Source organism: Balaenoptera ricei, chromosome 11 (genome assembly GCF_028023285.1).
Source record: "Balaenoptera ricei isolate mBalRic1 chromosome 11, mBalRic1.hap2, whole genome shotgun sequence".
NCBI lineage: Eukaryota > Metazoa > Chordata > Mammalia > Artiodactyla > Balaenopteridae > Balaenoptera > Balaenoptera ricei.
In genome coordinates this window covers 37,684,471-37,702,683 of record NC_082649.1, presented here as the reverse complement: position 1 = coordinate 37,702,683, position 18,213 = coordinate 37,684,471, and the positions used below count along the sequence as shown (strand labels likewise).

At 46.7% G+C, this 18,213-nt stretch overlaps 1 protein-coding gene across 3 annotated transcripts in view; it reads left to right on the top strand.

Annotated features, from left to right (window-relative positions):
- The window catches only part of CMTR1 (cap methyltransferase 1), a 53,985-nt gene extending 36,359 nt beyond the window's left edge, over positions 1-17,626 (top strand). For 2 of the 3 annotated variants that reach the window (XM_059938784.1, XM_059938783.1), the window contains exons 14-24: positions 6,785-6,841; positions 7,611-7,668; positions 8,188-8,256; positions 9,248-9,379; positions 10,277-10,399; positions 11,088-11,179; positions 12,036-12,104; positions 13,788-13,835; positions 14,769-14,881; positions 15,494-15,602; positions 16,259-17,626. In XM_059938784.1, the coding sequence (XP_059794767.1) occupies positions 6,785-6,841; positions 7,611-7,668; positions 8,188-8,256; positions 9,248-9,379; positions 10,277-10,399; positions 11,088-11,179; positions 12,036-12,104; positions 13,788-13,835; positions 14,769-14,881; positions 15,494-15,602; positions 16,259-16,391 (1,003 nt within the window). In that variant the 3' untranslated portion in view covers positions 16,392-17,626. The remainder of the gene's footprint in view (positions 1-6,784; positions 6,842-7,610; positions 7,669-8,187; positions 8,257-9,247; positions 9,380-10,276; positions 10,400-11,087; positions 11,180-12,035; positions 12,105-13,787; positions 13,836-14,768; positions 14,882-15,493; positions 15,603-16,258) is intronic. The other variant, XM_059938785.1, reaches the window with a different exon arrangement.
- The last annotated feature ends 587 nt before the right edge of the window (positions 17,627-18,213 follow it).

Sequence of the window (18,213 nt, the reverse complement as noted above, 5' to 3'; positions counted from 1 at the left end):
TGCCTGAGTGCTGGGACTTGGGAGTATGTGAGAATTTGCATGTGCCCTTTAAGAGTGGAGTCTCTGTCTCCTACAGCCCTCCAGCTGTCTTGTAAGTAAGCCCCACTGGCCTTCAAAGCCAGGCATTATGGGGCTCATCTTCCTGGTGCAAAGCCCCTGGGCTGGGGAATCCAATCCAGGGCTCAGATGCCTCAGTCCTTGGGGAGAACCTGGGCAGTTGTGATTATCCTTCCATTTGTGAGTTACCTACCCAGGGGTGTGGGTCTTGACTATACCACATCTCCACCCCTAGTACCCATTTCATCGTGGTTTCTTCTTTATATCTAAAAAATCTCTTCTGGTAGTCTTCAGGTTGTTCTCATAGCCAGTTGCTCTCTAAATAATTGTAATTTTGGTGTCCCATGTGAAGAGGTGAGCTCAGGGTCTTCCTACTCTGCCATCGTGACCACACCTCCCTTTGCCCATTTTTTTTTCTTTTTTTATAAATTTATTGTATTTATTTTTTTTTGGCTGCGTTGGGTCTTCATTGCTGTGTGCGGGCTTTCTCTAGCTGCGGTGAGCGGGGGCTACTCTTTGTTGTGGTGCATGGGCTTCTCATTGTGGTGGCTTCTCTTGTTGTGGAGCACGGGCTCTAGGTGTGTGGGCTTCAGTAGTTGTGGCTCACGGGCTTAGTTGCTTCGCGGCATGTGGGATCTTCCCAGACCAGGGCTCAAACCCATGTCCCTTGCATTGGCAGGCAGATTCTTTAATGAAAAAAAATTTTGTTAAATAAATTTATTTATTTGTTTTTATTTTTGGCTGTGTTGGGTCTTCATTGCTATGCACGGGCTTTCTCTAGTTGCAGTGATTGGGGGCTACTCTTCGTTGCGGTGCGCGGGCTTCTCATTGTTGTAGCTTCTCTTGTTGCAGAGCACAGACTCTAGGCGTGTGGGCTTCAGTAGTTGTGGCACATGGGCTCAGTAGTTGTGGCTTGTGGGCTCTAGAGTGCAGGCTCAGTAGTTGTGGTGCACAGGCTTAGTTGCTCTGCGGCATGTGGAATCTTCCCAGGCCAGGGATCGAACCCGTGTCCCCTGCATTGGCAGGCGGATTCTTAACCACTGCGCCACCAGGGAAGCCCTGCCCATTTTTAAATTGGTTTGTTTGATTTTTGTTGTTGAGTTATAGGAGTTCTTTATACATTCTGGGTATTAATCCGTTAATCAGATATATGATTTGAAAATATTTTCTCTCATTCTGTGGGTTGTTTTTTTTACTATATTGATTGTGTCCTTTGATGCACGGAAGTTTTAAATTTTGATGTAGTCCATTTTATCTGTTTTTTTCTTTTATTGCCTATGCTTCAAGTCCATTGCTAAATCCAGTGTCATGAAGCTTTTCCCTGTGTTTTCTTCTGAGAGTTTCATAGTTTAAGCTCGTATGTTTAGGTCTTTGATCCATTTTGAATTGATTTTTGTAGATGGTGTAAAGTAAGAGTCTAACTTTATTCTTTTGCATGTGGATATCCAGTTTTCCCAGCACCATTTGTTGAAAAGACTATCCATTTCCCATGGAATGCCTTGGCACTCTTGTTGAAAATCATTTGATCATATATGTGAGGGTTATTTCTGAGCTCTCTATTCTGTTCCATTGGTCTTGATACCAGTACCACACTGTTTTACTGCAGTGTTGTAGTAAGTTTTTTTGAATTCAGGATATATGAGGTCCCCAGCTTTGTTCTTCATTTGCAGTATTGTTTTGGCTATTTGGGGTCCTCTGAGTTTCCATATGATTTCTAGGATGGATTTTTCTATTTCTGAAGAAACTGCCATTGGGATTTTGGTAGGGATTGTATTGAATCTGTAGATTGCTTCGGGTAGTATTGTCATGTTAACAATATTAAGTCTTCCAGTCCATGAACACAGCATGTCCTTCCATTTATTTATGTTTCTTTTCATTTCGTTCAGCAGCATTATGTAGCTTTCAGTGTACAGTTCTTTCACTTCCCTGATTTTATTCCTCAGTATTTTATTGTTTTTGATGCTATTGGAGATAGAGTTGTTAAACTCTATCTAAACTCTAAACTCTAAATAAAATTTCATTTTCAGATTGTTCATTGTTAGTGTATAGAGATGTGACTGATTTTTGTCTGTTGATTTTGTATCCTGAAAGTTGGCTGAAATTTGATTATTATAACAGTTTATTGTGGAATCTTCAGGGTTTTTTGCATAAAAGGTCTGTCATCTGCAAACTGAGATAATTTTACTTCTTCCTTTTCAATTCAATTGCCTAGAAGTTTTAAATTTTGCTGCTGAAATCCAGTTTGTCAGTTTTTTCTTTTTGTTGGTGATTTTTGTTTTCTCTCTAAAAATTTTTCACTTATACTAAAGTCATGAAAATATTCTCCTGTTTTCATCTAGAAGTTTTATAGTTTTAGCTTATATGTTAAGGTCCATAATCCATCTGAAATTAATTTTTGTATATGGTATGATGTAGTGGTCAAAAGTTCTTTTTTTCCTTATAGATACCCAGTTCTAGCACCATTTGTTGAAAATACTTTTCCTTTTCCCATTTAATTGCTTTGGCACCCTTGGTGAAAATTACTTGACTATATATGTGTGATTTCATCCAGGGCACTCTGTTTTGTTCCATTAATCTGTTTGTCTGTCCTTTGTTATGTTTTCTTGATGACTATACCTTGAAAAAAGTCATCTTGAGATCAGATAGTATATGTTCTCAATCTTTGTTCTTCTTTTTCAAGATTGTGTTGGCTAGTCCAGGTGTTTTTTTTGTCTTGTTTTGCATTTCCATATAAATTTTAGAATCAGCTTTTCAATTTCTACAGTAGGCCTGCTGGATTTTTGATGGAGATTACATTAAATTTATAGGTCAGTTTGGGGGAGAATTGACATCTTAACAATATTGAATCTCCCCATACATGAACCAAAAAATAACCATTTATTTAGGTTCTTTAATGTTTCTCAGCAGTTTTATAGTTTTCAGTATAGAGGTATTATACATCTTTTGTTAAATTTATTTCTAAGAATTTTATGGGTTTGGATGCTATTGTAAATGGTGTTTTAAAAATTTCCTTTTCTAATTGTTCATTGCTAGTATATGGAAATACAATTGATTTTTGTATATTGACTACGTATTTTGTGTGAATGCTTAATTTACTTATTAGTTCTAGTAGTTTGGTAGATTCATTAAGATTTTTTACATATATAACCACGTCTTCTGCAAATAAATAATTTTATGCTTTCCTTTCCAATTTATATGCCTTTTAATGTCTATTGACAGATGACTAGATAAATATATATATTCCTTTATATATATATATTTAAAGGAATTAAAAAGGGATTAATAAAGGGAAATTTATAGCATTTAAATATATAGATATTTAAACAAGACAAAAACTTCAAGAGACTACAGATTTACAGATTAATACCCCTCATGAACATAGACATAAAAATCCTTAATAAAATGTTAGTAAATCAAATTTAGCAATATATATGAGTGATACTCGTGACCAGCTGGAGTTTATCTAAAAATGCAAGATCTGTATACCTTGAAAGTCATTCATTGTACTTCACTGTATTAAAGGAATAAAGAAGAAAAATAATAATTTTTATAGATACAGAAAGACTATTTGACAAAATTAAACATCCATTCATGATTAAAAACTCTCAGCAAACTAGGAATAGAAGAAAACTTTGTCAGTCTGATAAAGGACATCTACAAGAAACCTGCCTACAGCTCTAACATCATACTTAATGGTTAAATACTTTATACTTAAAATCAAGAATAAGGCGAAGATGTCTGTTTTCACCACTTCAATTCAATATTATACTGGAGGAACTAGTCAGTGCAATAAAGAAAAAAACAACTACCATATGATCCAGCAATTCTACTTCTGAGTATTTATCCAAAAGAACTGAAATTAGGATCACAAAAAGATATGAGCCCTCCCTCCCCCACACCAATGTTCACTGCAGCATTATTCACAATAACCAAGATTTGGAAACAACCTAAATGTCCATTGACAGGTGAATGGATAAAGAAAATGTGGTATATACATAAATGGAATATTTCCCTAAGCCTAAAGAATTTCTTTTAGAATTACTTTTTTAGTGCAAGTCTGTTGGAGAGTAATTCCTTCAGCTTTTGTCTTTTGAAAATACATTTATTTCTCTTTCAAAGGATATTTTCATTGAATTTAGAATTTGAGGCATTTTTCTTTCAGCACTTTAAAGATATTGTTCCACTATTCTCTGCCTTTCTTGTTCTTGATGAGAAGTCAGCCATTATTCTTATCATTGTTTCTCTGTATGTCATGTGTCCTTTTTTCTCTGACTGCTTTCTAGATTTTCCCTTTGTATTTTGTCAATTAATCTATGACAAAGCAAGAATATACAAGAATATACAATGGAGAAAAGACAGTCTCTTCAATAAGTGGTGCTGGGAAAACTGGTCAGCTACATGTAAGAGAATGAAATTAGAACGTTTTCTCACACCATATACAAAAATAAACTCAAAATGGATTAAAGACCCATGTAAGACCGGAAACCATAAAACTAGAAGAAAACAAGGGCAGCACACTCTTTGACATAAAGTATAGAAATTTTGGGGGGAATCAGGTCCTAAGGCAAAGGAAACAAAAATAAAGAAATTCGACCTAATTAAACTTAAAAGCTTTTGCACAGCAAAGGAAACCAACAAAATGAAAAGACAACCTACCGAATGGGAGAAAATATTTGCAAACGATATGACTGATAAAAGGTTAATATCCAAAATATGGAAACAGTTCATATAATTCAAATATCATTAAAAACAAACCATCCAATTAAAAAAATGGGCAGAAGACCTGAATAGACATTTTCCCAAGGAAGACATACAGATGGCCAACAGGCATATGAAAAGGTGCTCAGTATCACTAATAATCAGAGAAATGCAAATCAAATGAGATCACCTTGCACTTGTCAGAATGGCCATCATCAAACAACATATGTTGGTGAGGATGTGGAGAAAAGGAAACCCTACTACACTGTTGATGAGAATGTAAATTGGTGCAGCTACTGTGGAAAACAGTGTGGAGGTTCCTCAAAAAACTGATGCAGCATGTGATCCAGCAATTCCACTCCTGGGTATATATATATGGAGAAAACAAACACTAATTTGAAAAGATTGCATCCCACTGTTCATAGCAGCATTATTTATAACAGCCAAGATATGGAAGCAACCTAAGTGTCCATCAACAGCTGAATGGATAAAGAAGATGTGAGATATATATATATAGATAGATAGATAGATACACACACACACAATGGAATATTTATTACTTAGTCATAAAAAGAATGAAATTCTGCCATTTGCAACAATATGGATGAACCTAGAGTGATGGACCTTAGTGCAATCAGTCAGAGAAAGACAAATACTGTATGTTATCACTTATATGTGGAATCTAAAAAATAAATGAATGAATAATAAAACAGACTCACAGATTTAGAGAACAAACTAGTGGTTGCCAGTGGGGAGAGGGAGGAGGGGAGGGGCAAGATAGGGGTAGGGGATTAACAGGTACAAACTACTATGTGTAAAATATATAAGCTACAGGGATATATAGCCAATATTTTATAACTTTAAATAGAGTGTAATATATTAAAATTTTGAATCACTATGTTGTACACCTGCAACTAACATAATATTGTAAATCAACTGTACGTCAGTAAATTAAATAAGTAAAAAAAATTTATTGCTAATATCATATTTTTCATTTCTAGAGTTTTTATTTGCTTTTTAAAAATACAGTTTTTATTATTTATTTAATTAAATTAATTAATTTATTTGGTTGTGCCGGGTCTTAGTTGTGACTCATGGCCTCCTTAGTTGCGGCAGGTGGGCTCCTTAGTTGCGGCATGCGGGCTCCTGAGTTGTGGCATGCAAACTCTTAGTTGCGCATGCATGTGGGATCTAGTTCCTTGGCCAGGGATCGAACCTGGGCCCCCTGCATTGGGAGCATGGAGTCTTAACCACTGCACCATCAGGGAAGTCCCCAAAATACAGTTTTTATATCTCTGCCAATATTCTCCACTTTTATGCATGTTACACCTTTTCCACTAGATCCTTTAACATGTTTTTCACAGTCATTTTAAAGGTCCTGTCTGATAATTCCAACATTTGGATCACCTCTGGGTCTTGTTCTATTGGACTGTTTTCCATCTTGTCAGTGGGTCACATTTTCTTGCTTTATCACGTCTCACTTTTAAAATTAAAAGCCAGACGTTGTGTCTAAAAGAGTCATGGAGCCTAAAGTAGAAAGGGCGGCTGTTAGTGCAGGTAAGTCAGTTTAGTGTGTAGTTGAACTGGGTCTGCGCTCTGTTGTTGCTTTATTTAGAATCAGTTCAGAGAATTCCCTGGTGGTCCAGTGGTTAGGATTCCACGCTTCCACTGCAGGGGGCACAGTTTCGATCCCTGGTTGGGGAACTAAGATCCTGCAAAACTAAGATTCTTTAAAAAAATAAAAGAATCAGTTCACTACTACTTTCAAATTTTTAAGGATGCTATCAGAACCTTCCTTTTAGCTGGACTTGGGATCTGAGTGTCTGGAGGGTTTGACTCAGTTCTTCTGCTTTACCCTAAGCCTTCATCAAGTACCTTAAGGGTATGGTCGAGGGGTTTCTCTTTTAACTCTCTAGCCCCTCCCTCAAACTTAGATGGCCACTGCTTTGGCTAAACTTCTCTGTCCTGATGTCTATTGGCTGTCTTTTTTGGTAATCCTTCTGAGATAAAATCGTTTTTTTTCTTCTAGCCATTGTAGTCTGCAGATCAAAGCTCTGGCCAAAATCCATGCCTTTGTTCAAGACACGTGAGTGTTGCCCCTTTCCAGAATTCACCTATTTCAAGGGAAGATCTTTATGTTTTGTTCCTCCTCCTGAGCTCTTTGTTTATTTCATTTACACAAACATTTAAAAATACCTACTTTTTCTATCTCATACTTTGCTGTAGTCTGTGAAGGATGCCAAAGAAGCATATGGCATGAACCTTGTCCTCAAAGATTATGTTGTCTTTGGACAGACAAGAGTAACCCAGGAAAAGGATACAGGAAAGTTGTTAACAGTGCATCAGAGGATGTAGAATGGCATAGCATGCGTAGAGTATCTAATGTTCAGGGGACACAGAGTAAAGAGTGATCAAGAGAGGAGATGTAGGACTGGTCAAGGAAAACCTCTGGTGGGGGTGAGCATAAGCTAATTCAGCTTTCTGGGACATGGTGACATCCACCGGGATGGACTCAATGTGGCCTTTGTCAGAGGAGCCAGCATGTGCCGATGGGTAAATGGAAGAAGGGTGTGTGGGGACCCTGACATCCAGGGTAGTCAGGAGGGTCTCCTCCCTTCCCTTTATGGTGGGACAAGGAGGTCATCTCATTTTGTGTACATCTGAGCTCCCATCTCCAAGAGGCAGAGGCATGGGAGTCTTATAAGCGCCCTGGGTAATGGCAACTTGGCCTCGCATGTGCATGTACACGTTCATTCACACGGACGTCCTCTCTCTGGGGTTCTGATGGGTGCGCAGGAGGCACACTCCTTGTGTGTCTTTGAGGTTTTAGTCATTTACTGGCTTCATTTTCCCAGGACCCTGAGTGAGCCTCGGCAGGCAGAGATCCGGAAAGAGTGCCTCCGGCTTTGGGGGGTGAGTGTCTCCCCAGCCCGTTTTTGCTCCAGGGCAGGGAAACTTTAAAGAAGAATGGGACTGACTCCAGACCCAGTCACCTTAGGGTTCCCTGCCCCTGCCCCAATGAAAAGGTCTGCCTACCCTCACAGCACTCCAGAGTTGGATGTCTCAGCATTGTTGGGAGTAACCTCCTTGGCCCTTTCACTGCTCCTTTAGCCCTGCAGGCTGGTTAGAATGGACAAGGGTGGTGGGTAAACAGGCCTCATTTTCCTGCTGGTGGCCCTGGGTAGCAACACTGACCACAGAGAGCCCCAGAGAAAGGTAAGTGGCCTTTGGGGTGTGCTACCACAGGGCCTGAAAGGGAGCAGTGACTGAATTAGCCACCTCCACTCCCCCGCCACCCCCCTTCCAGCTTCCTTTGTTGTGTGCCATTTCCTCTTGCCCAGCCTGAGCCTATGCCCTTGCCTGCGTAGACTCACACACAGCCTTGGTCAAAAGTGTGTTTGAAAACCAAAGCTCTTTGCTGTCTTGTTTTAGATCCCAGACCAGGCTAGAGTTGCTCCTTCTTCCACAGACCCAAAATCTAAGTTCTTTGAGCTAATCCAGGTAAGCTTGGTATCTGGTGAATATAAAAAGTTAGAGAGGCCTAATTAGATGTAGTATCACTGAGACCCCCAGATGCCTGGCCTCCAGAGGGCTTGTGCAGGTACCACATGGGTTCCCAGGGGCTGGGCTGAGGCCACCACAGATGGGAACTTTTGGTGTAGGGTGTTGAGTTCCCTGGGAGCCCATCAGGCTGCCTGAAGATTCTTGGCCTGAGATATGTTCTGTTCAGCATTCCCGCTGCCCAAAGGGTGGTGCTGGCTCTCACTCCCTGGCAAGTTTAGGGTCCTGTGAGTGTGCCTGCAGGGGAGACATGAAGTATGGGATGATCTTAGGCTGGGGAGCTGGTCAGAGGGCCAGGAGGGGCTGCCAGGAGAGCTCACAGTGGAGCTGGCTTAAACTTAGGCTCCCTGTTCTGTTTCTGGTGAGTGGTCCTCAGAATTCTTCTGCCCTGCGTTTTCCTACCACCTGACTTCCAGCTTTTCCCTGGGCTTTATTTAAATCTGGCCCAGATCATGGGCCATTGTGCTGGTTTTGTAGGGTTAGGGACTGGAGAATGAGGTTCAAGATGGCCTCAAAAAAAAAATAGCATGTGTAAATTTTTCTGAATGGGTAGAGAGATTACTTAACTGCTGTCAAACCAACTGCTTGCAAGTCTTTGCCTTCAGTTTTAGTGAAGGGGAGGCTTTTATATTCTGGTGACATTTCCTTATAGCTCTGGTAAATCGATCTGTACTCGGGGGCTCGGTGTTCTTTCCTTTCCCAGGCTCTCCTAATAGGTCCTAAAGGAACACTCCAAGCAGACAGAATTAGATCCCAGTTAGTGCATGGCTAGGTAGAGCAGGGGGCATGTTTCAGACAGCAAGGGCTTCCTGTCCCTCCCCTCCCACAGCCTGCCCTAACCCCCTGCCCCACCCCCCACCCCCAGGCACCCGTACTGAGCGCCTGTCCCTTCCCCCAACCCAGCCGTGTTTTCTCTGACCCGGGGCTGCAGGGCACTGAGATCGACATCTTCAGCTATAAGCCCACGCTGCTTACTTCCAAAACCCTGGAGAAGATCCGCCCAGTGCTCGACTACCGCTGCATGGTGTCTGGCAGTGAGCAGAAGTTCCTCATCGGCCTGGGGGTAAGTCTGCAGCTGGCTTCCTACCCAGCTTGGGTGGTGGAAGCTTGCTGTCTGTCTGTGGGAATCTGGACAGCTGCCTGCCACACTTGGTGCATGTTCTCTTGGCACCAAGGAGCTGGAGCTTTGACCACAGGGAAGGTATTTCTTGAAACTTCACTTCCTTTCTTCCTCTGAGTTAGCCAAGTATCATTCATTCATTCCTTCTATCTTTCATTTATCCATGTATTTGCTTATTCACCTCCATGCATCGCTAAAGGGAACACTGCCTCCTTTCTTGGAATGTGGAGCTTCCTAGGCTAGTAGGATGGTCAGTAGGCTAAGCTGGCTTGAGCCCATGCAGCTATTTCTTTGCAACACCACCACTATCCCATGTCATCCCTTGTCTAAAATGAGGTGAGGGAAAACCTTGGCAGTTCTATATCTTAATTAGGTAAAGTCCTCATTGCTCTTTCTTTCCACTCCGAGTTGTCTTTATAGTTTTACCTCTTCTTCCTCACTTACTTTCTCTGCGTCCTCTCACACTTTATCTTTTTCTCTGTTTACTTTCTCTCTGCTCTGCTCTCTGGACCCTTCACCAAACCTGCTTCAGACATACACCAAGCTGGATCTTTCTTGAGGGCCTCTGATCATGAACTCAGGCCTCTTGAATGGTGCCCTGAGCCTGTTCCCTCCCAGCGGGACAGAGTCAGAGCTCTCCTCTTCCACTGAGGCAGTGGAGGACAGCACTGTCATTATAGTGTACGAAGTATAACTGACTAATCTCTCCGAGACCTTTTCTTCTGGCATTTCCCAGCCCCATCAGCTTGTAGCCACCAACTAAAAGCCCTTTTGAGAGCTGAGCTTCTTACCGCTCAATGTCTTTGTCTGCCTGACCTGGCCCTTTCTCTCTGCCCATAGAAGTCTCAGATCTACACATGGGATGGCCGCCAGTCAGACCGCTGGGTCAAGCTGGACCTGAAGACAGAGCTACCCCGGGACACTCTGCTCTCTGTGGAGATTGTCCATGAGCTGAAAGGGGAGGTTAGAGGTGGTTCTGCTCACGTGTATGGCTCTGCCATCTGGGGAACTGGGGAACAGCTGGGCCTGTCCCTTTGCCCCCATGCCCCCTGAGTTAACTGGGTTACGTGTATGTGGTGCCTGACAGGGCCCAGGGCCTGGCGAATGCTTTGTAATTATTCCTCCTCCTCGAGTAGTTGCTCTAAGCCATGGCATAATCAGGTAGGAAGGACCACAGTCTCCTTATGTTTAGGAGATCTTGATCATCTCTGTGTAGAAAAGGCCCTGGTGAACCTGCTGCATATTTTTTAGCTGCTGATTGTTATTGACCAAGAATTCCTTGGGAAAGAAGCAACTTTCTATTTCCCATGAGCTTTGGGTATTACAGCCATACAGATAACTTTCAGAACAGTCAGTGGGAACAGTTGGCCAGAGTGGGAAGCCAGGTCCTGCTGGAGCACCATGGCGGCAGCCTCACTGGGTTTGAGATTCAAGGGGGCTCATCACCCATCACCTCAGGGCTCTGTCTGCTCAGAAGCATGGGCCAGTCTGGTGCTGAGAATCAACTGGGAGGGAGGTGAGAGAAAGATCCTGTGTTTAGAGCCCTTCCCTTCCCCCGGCTATACGTAGAACAGAGGCCAGCGTGCCACAGTGGGCAGAGTGAGCCCCAGGCCAATGCCTGGCAGGGTGGGCAGTGTACTTGTCCTTCTAGGGGAAGGCCCAGCGGAAGATTAGTGCCATCCACATCCTCGATGTCCTTGTGCTGAATGGCAGCGACGTGCGGGAGCAGCACTTTAACCAACGGTCTGAGCTGGGCCCTGGGGGCGGGAAGGTGGGCCGGGCGGGCCAGGGCAGCTCTGTGGCGGCAGCCTCTGTGGCTTGGCCCTCACCCAGGCTTTCTCTGCTTAAGAGCATCCTTAGAGTTTCCCTCTTCTACCCACTAGCTGGTTCCAAGGGCAGGGTGAGAAATTGGTGTTGGCACTCCTGGTTACCAGGACTTGGGCCTTGATTTCATACATACTAGCACACTCCATTTTGCCTCAGCTGTTCAGATCAGAGGTGACGTTTGTTTTAAGGTTGAGCAAGAGGGTGACCTTATGGGGAAGAGGGAGGGTCTTCTCCTCTGAAGAATGTGTTCTGTTCTTGGTGGTCCCACTTAAGTCAGTTTATCTGGATCCCACAACTCCCACAGAGGTACTTTTGTTCGTGGATAGATGCCTAATCAGTTGTTTAAAAGGGGGGTACAAAAAGGAGAGATGTCTTACACCGCCATGGTGCTGAAGTCACTCCTAAGTTGGTTCATCTGAGTGGGTGTACTGTGGTATCTGTGGTTTGGGGTGAAGGAGCCGACGTACAGAATAAAGATGATGCTTGAAGTTCTGGTGGAGGTGACTGAGCACAGCCGAAGTTACACTTCAGGAAAACCAACCAAGATGTATTGAAAGTAGAGGTCAGAATCCAGAGTGGGGGAGAGGGCGATCATGACATCACTGGAGAAGGGCAAGGGTGGGCTTCCTGGGAGACATGAGTGCTGCCTCTTGGAGCAGTTTTGCTGCAGATTCAGGAGTGTACTCCCACTGGTGCCATGACAACGCCCTGGGGGTGTGGGTGCTGTAAGGATACCCTTACTTGCCTCTGAGAGACTCTGTTTGGATTGTAGAATTCAGCTTGCTGAGAAATTTGTGAAAGCTGTTTCCAAGCCCAGTCGGCCTGACATGAATCCCATCAGGTGAGCATATCATTTCTCCCCCCAAATCCTCCTCTCCCATTGCTTCTTTCTGGCCAGTGCCTGCCTCCCTGTCCTGTGAGGGGTGGGAGGGCTCAGTGGAGGAGACCAGGCCAGGCTGGCATTAGAGATCAGACTGCCATTGAGTGATTTGCTTGGGGGTGCTGGGTAGGTGACTCCTTTGCCCCAGAGTATCCCCCATCCTGCCTGTCACAGTGGGCCAACCTCCACAGGAGAGGTTCGTTCCTCAGGGTTAAGGCATCCTCATTTAAGACGCACGTGCTTCTGAGAGCACTAACACACCTTGTGAGCCACACATTCATGCTTGAGTATCATTAGCATATCAATCCCGGCCTTTTCATTTTTTTCAGGTAAGAAAAGGGTGTGAGGGAATGGGAGTTTTTGAACATGAAAAAGAAAAGGTTGGTTTGAGGTAATGGGATCCTTGGTGCATGGAAAGAAGGCCATGGTTTGTTGCCACGTTAGGTAACGTAAAAGTTCTTGGGGCTTCCCTGGTGGCGCAGTGGTTGAGAATCTGCCTGCCAATGCAGGGGACACGGGTTTGAGCCCTGGTCTGGGAAGTTCCTACATGCCGCGGAGCAGCTGGGCCCGTGAGCACAATTACTGAGCTTGCGCGTCTGGAGCCTGTGCTCCGTAACAAGAGAGGCCGCGATAGTGAGAGGCCTGCACACGGCGATGAAGAGTGGCCCCCGCTTGCCACAACTAGAGAAAGCCCTCGCACAGAAACGAAGAACCAACACCGCCATAAATAAATAAGTAAATAAATAAAAATTAAAAAAAAAAAAAAAGTTCTAGGCCTTGAGAGGGTAACAGTCAGGGAGCAGACAGATGGAACAGACTTTTCCAGTCTGGGCTGAGGTCTGAGGTTATCTTTGGGGCTTAATGTGACTAGAGACTGAGGTATCTATTTACATTTTATCAAAATCATTTTCATTATTCTTTTTAATACAGATTTACATAGGATTAAATCCAACAGTGGGAATGCACTTTTAGAAGTCTTCTGAAAGTCTAAAAGTAATTTCTTCTTGCACTTTAAAATGTCCTGTCTGCCAGGTCCTGAGAAGCAGCTTCCAGGGGTCCTGCCTCTGTTGCTTGTGATGGTTTGGTTGCTTGGTTTCTGGGCACCTTACTCAGTAGCAGTTCCAAAGGCGTGTTGAGGGGCCCCCAGAGGTGGAGGGCTGGGCATCAAACAGGAGCCCTGTATCCTGGGTAGGGGTGTCTCCTCACCCCTAATGGTAGTAGGCCTATTAGGACGATTTGGAAGCAACTCTGTTACAGGAAGGCCTAAAATCCATGTAGACAGACCTGGGCAAGAGCCTGGCCCTTGGTGTTCTGGCCTCTAGAGATGGTGATGGTGACCCAGGATGGGAATGCTGACAGGGACATCTTCGTCTGCCAGACCTTCCTCTTTTCCCCTCCTGACTTCCTGAACCATAGCTGCACTCCCCGGGTGCCCTGGGGCAGGCTCCAGGCGGTGCTTGGCAGCTCTGAAACCTAGGGCTTGTCTGTGGAGGACGGCAGTGACAGGCTAGGGGTCCTCATTCTTGGTGGGTTGGGTGGTGCAGGGCCTGAGGCAGAAGGTGAGGATAGGCACAGCCTCCTGCCTAGCAGCTGCTGCCCAGACAAGTGTCCCACCAGGAATCCTCTCTGTCCGTCTGTCCACAGGGTGAAGGAGGTATACAGGCTGGAGGAGATGGAGAAGATTTTTGTCAGGTGAGTGACTCAGCCAGGGTAGTTCAGGATTTGAGAAGAGTTGGGGTGGGGGGCATGGCAGTGTCCAGGATCCGTTCTCTTTTTCTGTAGAGGTGGGTTCGGGGTGCGGCGGTGAGTTGCCCTGGTGGCTGCCTCTACCCCCCCACCTCCTTTGCCTGCGTGGCTCACCCGCAGCCAAGGGCCCCCCGGCTGAGAGCTGATTCAGCAGTGTCAGGAGGGGAGCAGGGCGGGTGTGCGTCAGGCAGAAATACGGGCTCCCTGATGCCGTAACAGTTACGAGGGGTGTGTGCATCAGGCAGAAATACCAGTGGGCTTGTTGACGCTGTAACAGTTACGATTGTCCCTGCTAGGGGCAGAGCAGCAAGCTGCTTGAAACGCTGTTAAGTCCCAGCTTCTGGTGCTGACAGAGAGATTGAGCCTGGAGGGGTAGAGGGGGCGTAACTGCTTCCTCATAATCTTAGCGGTGTGCAGGGCGCTCAGATCTGAGGGTCTCATCCTGGGTGTGCCCCTGTGGCCACTGGAGCTGGGCTGGGTCTCAGTGCTCCCGAATTAACTCTTTGGTAGCCACACTGATGCCATGGGTGGTGAACTGAAGACCCAGTGGCACTTGTAGTCTCAGATCTTACCCTTACCGGTGTCACCCTGACACCCCGCAAACAGCAGCAACGTAGCAGGGGCGTGTGTCACTTCCCTGACTCTATTGCTTAGTTGGGAGTTTAGAGCCTGAGTTCTAAACCCAGCACCGCACTCACTCACTTGCTGTGTGGCCTGGAGCAACTCAAGTCTCTGCCTCAGTTTCTCATGTTGAACTGAGGTAAAGTACTGTGGTTGGTTGGCTGATTTTGACATTAGCCAGAGACTAACGTTAGGGCTTTCTCTCTCTCACACACACACTCACGCTTCCTGTTTGCATGCCTACTCTGGAAAATCAAGGTTAGAAATGAAGATCATCAAGGGCTCCAGTGGCACACCAAAGCTCAGCTATACAGGGCGGGACGACCGGCACTTTGTGCCCACTGGCCTCTACATCGTCAGGACAGTGAATGGTGGGTGATGAGCCACTGTTCCCTAACCCCACTCCCTCAGCCAGGGCAACTGGCCCAGACCCTACTTGAGCCAGAGCTAAGGGCTCCCTACTGAGGTGGGCATTTCTTTGAGGTGTATGTTGAGGGCGACTGTGTTCCCTGAGCTTCTGTTCTTCGGTGGATCCTGGGGGTTGGGCTGGGGCTGGAGAGAGGGGAGCCCAACTTGTATATGCACGCGTGGTGTCCTCATGGCAGGAGAAGGGCCTTCCTGGTGGGCAACAGCAGATCCAGAAAGTCAAGCTTGGCCATTCATATCACCTGTAGAATCCTTTTTCCTTAGTGCCCTCTGGCCAACAGACTCCTACTCCCTCTGCCAGGGCCCGAGAGATGTTGCCCTGGTAGCAGGTTGGCGGGACTGGGGAGGGTTGTTGAGAATTATCTTAGTCGTCTTCCTGGAGTCCCTTTGGGCGGGTGATGAAGGCTGTGTCCTCACAGGCTGTTCTCCACTGCTGTCTTGGGGGGAGGGGAGTGGAGGAACGGGCGTGAAGGAAGGCGTGCCCTTCTTTGGCCTGACCTATCCCCCATGGGTATTTTGTGTCCTTTCTGGGCTTCTTCCCCCTTTCGTCCTGTCAGAGCCATGGACTATGGGATTCAGCAAAAGCTTCAAGAGGAAGTTCTTCTACAACAAGAAAACCAAGAACTCTACCTTTGACCTCCCTTCAGATGCCATTGCTCCATTTCAGTAAGTAGCCTTCTTTCAGGCCTGCCCCCTGCAGCCCCAGATACTCCTGCTAGAATGCCAGCCTGACCTCTCGGGGCACACCGGGTCCTGAGACTGACTGCTGCCCATGCAGGGGCTTCCCATGAGGGTATGGCCGTGCTGGTTGAGGGTCCTGGGTGTGAAGGGCCCGACCCTGGCCGGGGTGTGGGCTAATGCTGAGGTCCACAGTCTTGCCTTCGGACCCAGTGTGTTGCCGGATTGTTGGTCATAGGTTTCGACAGCAGCCAGTAGCCCTGATGTGCCTGTAATTAGCCACTGACACCAGTGTGTCACCACACTAATACTGTTCTATTAGAGCAGCAGAGACAGATAAACCAGGAATATCAGTAATTAAAGGATCCAGTAGGATGCAATTAGCAGCAGCAGAAGCTGTGTGTTGAGAAAAGCTGGTTCTGGAAGGCAGGGAGGAGCAGAGCCTACTAGGTACATTTGGCTGCCAGAGGGGAGACTCTCAATTGGAGTCAATTAGTGAGACCTGCCCTCCCCCCCGCCCCCAGCGCACACACACACACTCTTAAGAACACCCATCCCCGAAGTCACGGGTGCCAGGGTGGGTGGTGAGCTCTTGGACCTGCTCCACGTGGGTACAGCCCTCTGACCTCCCTTCTCCTCCCCAGCATCTGCTACTACGGCCGGCTCTTCTGGGAGTGGGGGGATGGCATCCGTGTGCATGACTCCCAGAAGCCCCAGGACCCAGACAAGCTGTCCAAGGAGGACGTCCTCTCCTTCATCCAGACGCACAGCGCCTGAGGATGCCCACCCCTGCCGAATGCCCTGTCGTTCCCTGAGCCTGGCCATGAGGTTGGTGGCCTCCTCTGAAGAGCTCAGTTGGGGCCTTCTGGGACACTTTTTGGAATTCCCTCCCCGGAGCCCTTCCTGGGAACTGTCTCCCCTGCCGGGACTCAGCCTGAAGGATGCAGCTCCTACAGCACGTTTGAGGTCAGGGCCCAGGGCACATGGGGCCAGTGGAGGATGTGTCAGAGGGCAGCAGGGCTTCGGCTCTGCCATTCCTTCCTGTATCCTGTAGACTCACTTTTCTGAGTTCCACGCAGTGCCCTGAGGGCGGCCATGCCCCTGCTTTGCCCAACTTTTTATTGGGCCGACCCTGAGAGGCAGGGGGCCCACTGTTGTGAGCTGGCCAGGAGCAGCTGCTATATAAATCGAGATTTTGTTTCTTTGAACTTGCTCTGTTTTGATGCCAAGTTGGAGATTTTCTTGTCTCCTCCCCCTACCCTCTCCTGGTCTTCCCTGGAGTTCTTCCCAGCCCAAACCTCTGACCATCCCGCAGGCCGGGAAGAGGGGCATGTGGACCCCACATCTCTGACACCACGTCAGGATGCAGGTAGCATTGTCTGGTGGTGGGTGTGACTGCTTCCTGGGGTTGTAGAGCCTTCCTGGGCCTCAACCCTTTTGATCTAAACCTCGGGCAGCTCTAGAAGGGGAGGAAGCAGCCTTGAAGACCTGCCATTTTCTATGCGCCAAACAGTAGTGGCCCCACTGTAATAGAGGTCCTGTTGGGTTGGGTCGCACCCAGTCCTCTGGCAATCATGGCACTCCCGTTTGTCCCAGCCACCTTGCCACCCTCCCCCCTCCTTTGTTTTTTCATCCCCAGCAGGAGGCACAGTAGCTTTTGTTTGTCCTTTTGTGGTCACTCCATTTCCTCTATCTTGGCGGGTGGAGTGGGAAGCTGGGCAGTAGCTTTGGGTGGGGGAGGGAACCTGTGGTTGTTTGTTTTTAATGGGAAATACCTCTCAGAGATGCTCCTGTGGGCTCCCTAGGGCCTCATCCCAGTGCTAGACTGGTTTCCATGGAGATAGAGGGCACTGAGGCTCCCCATGAGGTTGAAATTGACTCCACCTCAGGGGTCTCAGGCCAGCATCCCCCAGGCTGTCAGCAGCACCGCTGAGATGCTGTATTTCCACCCAATTCTGGGTATCAATGTGTCTTGCAGAATCTTGGATCATTAAAGATAAACATATTTTTAATGCCTGTGTGGCTCTGTGCTGGGGCTTGTCCTTCGGTGCTTTGTGGTCTGGGACTTGCGTGAATGAAACAGCTTGGGCTGGAGGGGAAGGGGAGGAAGCTGTACTCAAGAGGGGAGAAAAGAGGGTTGGCTTAATCAGAGCCTTGTCCAAGCTCAGGGCTGCTGTTTGCTGCCAAAGAGGGGCCCAAGGAAGAGTCAAAATTATGTGGCTCCTGTGAGAAGCAGGGATTAGAGAATGAATGAACCTACAGCCCAGCAGGGCAGTGTGACAATCCAGGATCAGTGTGTGTGACTAAAATAACAGAGGCGTTAGACCAATTAGTGCCACTAGACAGGGGGAAGGGAGGGAGGGAGAGATGGTTTCGCTGACCCCGCCAACCTCCCCTGTTCTGCGTCTGCACTGGAGGCCGTGCAGGTGCTGATGACGCCTCTCCCTCTCTGCTCTAGGCTAGCATTTCTCCACCAGTCCCATCACCGGTGCAGGTTCTCCCTTAGAGCCCGCTGCCTACACATTGCTTAGCTCCTTCACCTGGGCCCCCAGATTCCTTCCTTAATGTTTCACAGCCTTAGTTTCGCTCCCAGGGCAAC